The sequence below is a fragment of the Camponotus floridanus genome, unplaced genomic scaffold (genome assembly GCF_003227725.1).
Source record: "Camponotus floridanus strain SB8 unplaced genomic scaffold, Cflo_v7.5 scaffold305, whole genome shotgun sequence".
Taxonomy (NCBI): domain Eukaryota; kingdom Metazoa; phylum Arthropoda; class Insecta; order Hymenoptera; family Formicidae; genus Camponotus; species Camponotus floridanus.
Window position 1 is genome coordinate 73,221 of NW_020229443.1, and position 2,931 is coordinate 76,151.

The following is a 2,931-nucleotide window of genomic DNA, read 5'->3' on the forward strand; positions in this document are numbered from 1 at the left end:
GAGCGATATCGCCCCGCCGATCTTCATAGATCTGCAGGGTTTCGTCGTCAACGAGCGATTCGTGACGAAGGAGATGGGATACTCGCGAACGGCAGAGATCTGACGCATCACGTTTTTCGCGCGCCGATGTCGTGGAATCTGCTGACGAAGAGCGAGAAGTCGCAGGCCTGTTGGCTGACTCTCAATCACCACGAATTTCACTGGACCGACGGACACGTGGAGTATAGGCACGCGAAACAGTTCGCGACGCGATATATCGCGCGTCGAGGGATCTCGCGTCGAACGCCGCGGTGACGATCTACGTCAAGGTCTCGAGAAGAAAGGTGGCTGACCGACATCGCGGGAGAGGTCGCGGAACAGCTCGACCTGACGATGGAGACCATCGACGCGGATTACGAGGATATCGGACCCCTTCGAACGCTAGCCCGCCACTCGCGTCTATCGTTGCGGCTATCACTCGAAGAATTGCGCCTTGGAAAACGTGTGCAAACTGCACGACTGGTGGTTGGAGAGAGCGACTCAATTGCGCGACATGTGAACGGAGACGCGTCGTAGATTAGTCTTACGCGTACTCTTATCGACGACTTATCACCCTGCCTAAAAGTATTATTAATACTTAGAAAGATACTATTAATACTAAGAAAAAAATAATATTCAAATAATATTAATACTAAGAAAAAAATAATATTCAAATAATATTAATACTAAGAATATTAAAATAATACTACGAATATTAATACTAAATATTAAAATAATAATAATACTACGATATTAATACTAAGAATTAAAATATAATACTACGAATATTAATAATATTAAGATAATATTAAAATAATGTTAAGATAATATTAAAATAACGTTAAAATAATGTTAATCAGCGAATAAACTCGTATCGCGCGTACGCGGTCGAACGTTATGTATTTTCCGGCACTTCCTCCGGAGCAATCGAGAATTTATCGCGCCTCATTAAATTAAATTACCGCGTTCATATCGCTTTAGATTACGGCTTTAGCATTAGCATTCGACGGAATCACAAAGACTCGGCGATAGCGATATCGCAGGTATAAATTAGCGCCGAGAGACCGTTTTTTCCTCAGAATGAGTCTCGCGATCTCGTCGTTGAGTGCGTCCGATATCGCGAGTGTTCCTAACGTATCCAGCATTCATTCTTGGAGTTATTTTTTTTTCACGCGAACGACGATGAGCGGCGACGAAATCTCGCGATTGCGAAGGATGCTTCGCGAATGCACGTTCACGCCGTGGATGTGCCTGTGGAAGATAAAGTACATCAGAAATCTCATGGATGCGATCCTCAATATAGCCGTAACGTGGAACGTAAGTACTCGTTCGTCTCTTTATTCTTTCGCTCTTCTTCGAGGAAAAAATACTACGTATATATTTTTTTTCACAGTTCGAGAATGAGGTTGAGATCTATGGATTCGTCAACATACGTCGCCGACATTGGATACGACAGGCGAGACTGAAGCAACGGCGATTCTTAAACTCCTTATGGTGCGACCGGCCGTCCTATAGAGAATGGGAGAGGCGCTCCCCTGATATCTACGCCGACATCTTTCGACTGAGAAGATTGTTCGACATGGAGCCGCTCGTCTCGGATCGCGCGTTTAAAACCGAGGATTTCTGCGACGACGATTCCCCTGTGGAGATATGGTACTGCGACGCGAGCTCGCTCGAGGAAACGAGCTCCGTCCGTACGGAGGACGAAAGATTTTAACCGAGGTACCCCGATCTCTTCTGGTATAACGCGCCGTTCTTTCCTTTCGCGTCTCTCCATACGTATTATTATCATTAATACGCAGCTTTTACGTATTTCAGACGTCTCGTCGATCTCGACGTCTCGTCGAAGAACGGCGCCGAAGGATGGCGTCGAAGAACGGCGCCGAAGGACGGCGCCGAAGGACGGAGTTGAAGACTATGCATTATTGAAGTAGACTACTATCGCATGCAAAGTTATCCCTTAAGATTGATCTTCGTTCGCGTCGCCTCCCTTCCTCTCGCGCGCGTCGAAACTCATCGTCGCTCGCGCGAACTGAGCTCATTCCGTCGATCGGACTCACCGCGTCTTCGCGAAAGATTCGTCGTCGTTGTCGTCGTCGTCGTCGTTGTGATTGCAGTCGTAATTTTATCCCCCCCATATTCATATATTCCATTATGCCGGGGGGAGGTATTTACGATCGACTCGTAAATACCTATCCAGTTAATCCGAGTTTAAGTAGCGAATGGACCAATCAGGACCCAGTTTAACGTATTAAACTCCGATTAACTCGAGTCGTGGAACCGGGTCTTACAGCGGTATTTATGGGTTATTTATGGTCGATTCCTAGGTCATTTACGGTTCTCTTACGGTTCCTATGGTTCTTACGGTTCTCACGGTTCTTACGGTTCTTACGGTTCTTATGGTTCTTATGCTTCCTATGGTTCTTACGGTTCTTACGGTTCTTACGGTTCTTACGGTTCTTATGCTTCCTATGGTTCTTATGGTTCCTACGGTTCTTACGATTCTTACGGTTCTCACGGTTCTTACGGTTCTTACGGTTCATTCACGAATGAACCCCGCGATCGTTTCGCCTCGTTCGGGCGCGGTTATACGGGTAAGCGCGAGGCTCGAGATCGCGATACGTTCATTCGTGAATCATGTTTTTGCAGCTACTTTATTTTTAAATGGTCGTTCGATACGAGCTCAAACGGGCATGTTTTTTTTTTCGTAAGACCGTTTATTCGCGTCGTTCCCGAGAGCATTAAGAAGCAGCTCTTCGCACTCCGTATCGGTTCGCAGGTCGTTCCCTAAGAGATATTCGAGTGGATCGCTCAAAATGGGTCCACCCCTTATATAATAGTCGTACATTTCAATCGTATAAGTTTAACAATGGTACATCGTAATCGTCGTGTCGCATCCATCGTCGATAGTCG

General features: G+C 46.1%; 1 protein-coding gene across 1 annotated transcript; it reads left to right on the forward strand.

The window, feature by feature from the left end:
* The first annotated feature begins 1,184 nt into the window (after nucleotides 1-1,184).
* On the forward strand, nucleotides 1,185-2,809 carry LOC112638472. The gene is made up of 4 exons (XM_025410300.1): nucleotides 1,185-1,335; nucleotides 1,412-1,708; nucleotides 2,346-2,612; nucleotides 2,798-2,809. The coding sequence occupies exons 1-4, from the start codon at nucleotides 1,201-1,203 to the stop codon at nucleotides 2,807-2,809; spliced, it is 711 nt and encodes a 236-aa protein (XP_025266085.1). The 5' UTR covers nucleotides 1,185-1,200.
* The last annotated feature ends 122 nt before the right edge of the window (nucleotides 2,810-2,931 follow it).

Bases quoted from the DNA above. Each gene is read 5' to 3' on its own strand.
- LOC112638472 (XM_025410300.1), top strand. From the start codon at position 1,201: ATGAGCGGCGACGAAATCTCGCGATTGCGAAGGATGCTTCGCGAATGC. The intron at 1,336-1,411 runs GTAAGTACTCGT...TTTTTTTCACAG, and splicing joins ATATAGCCGTAACGTGGAAC to TTCGAGAATGAGGTTGAGAT. The intron at 1,709-2,345 runs GTCCGTACGGAG...GTCGATTCCTAG, and splicing joins CGCTCGAGGAAACGAGCTCC to GTCATTTACGGTTCTCTTAC.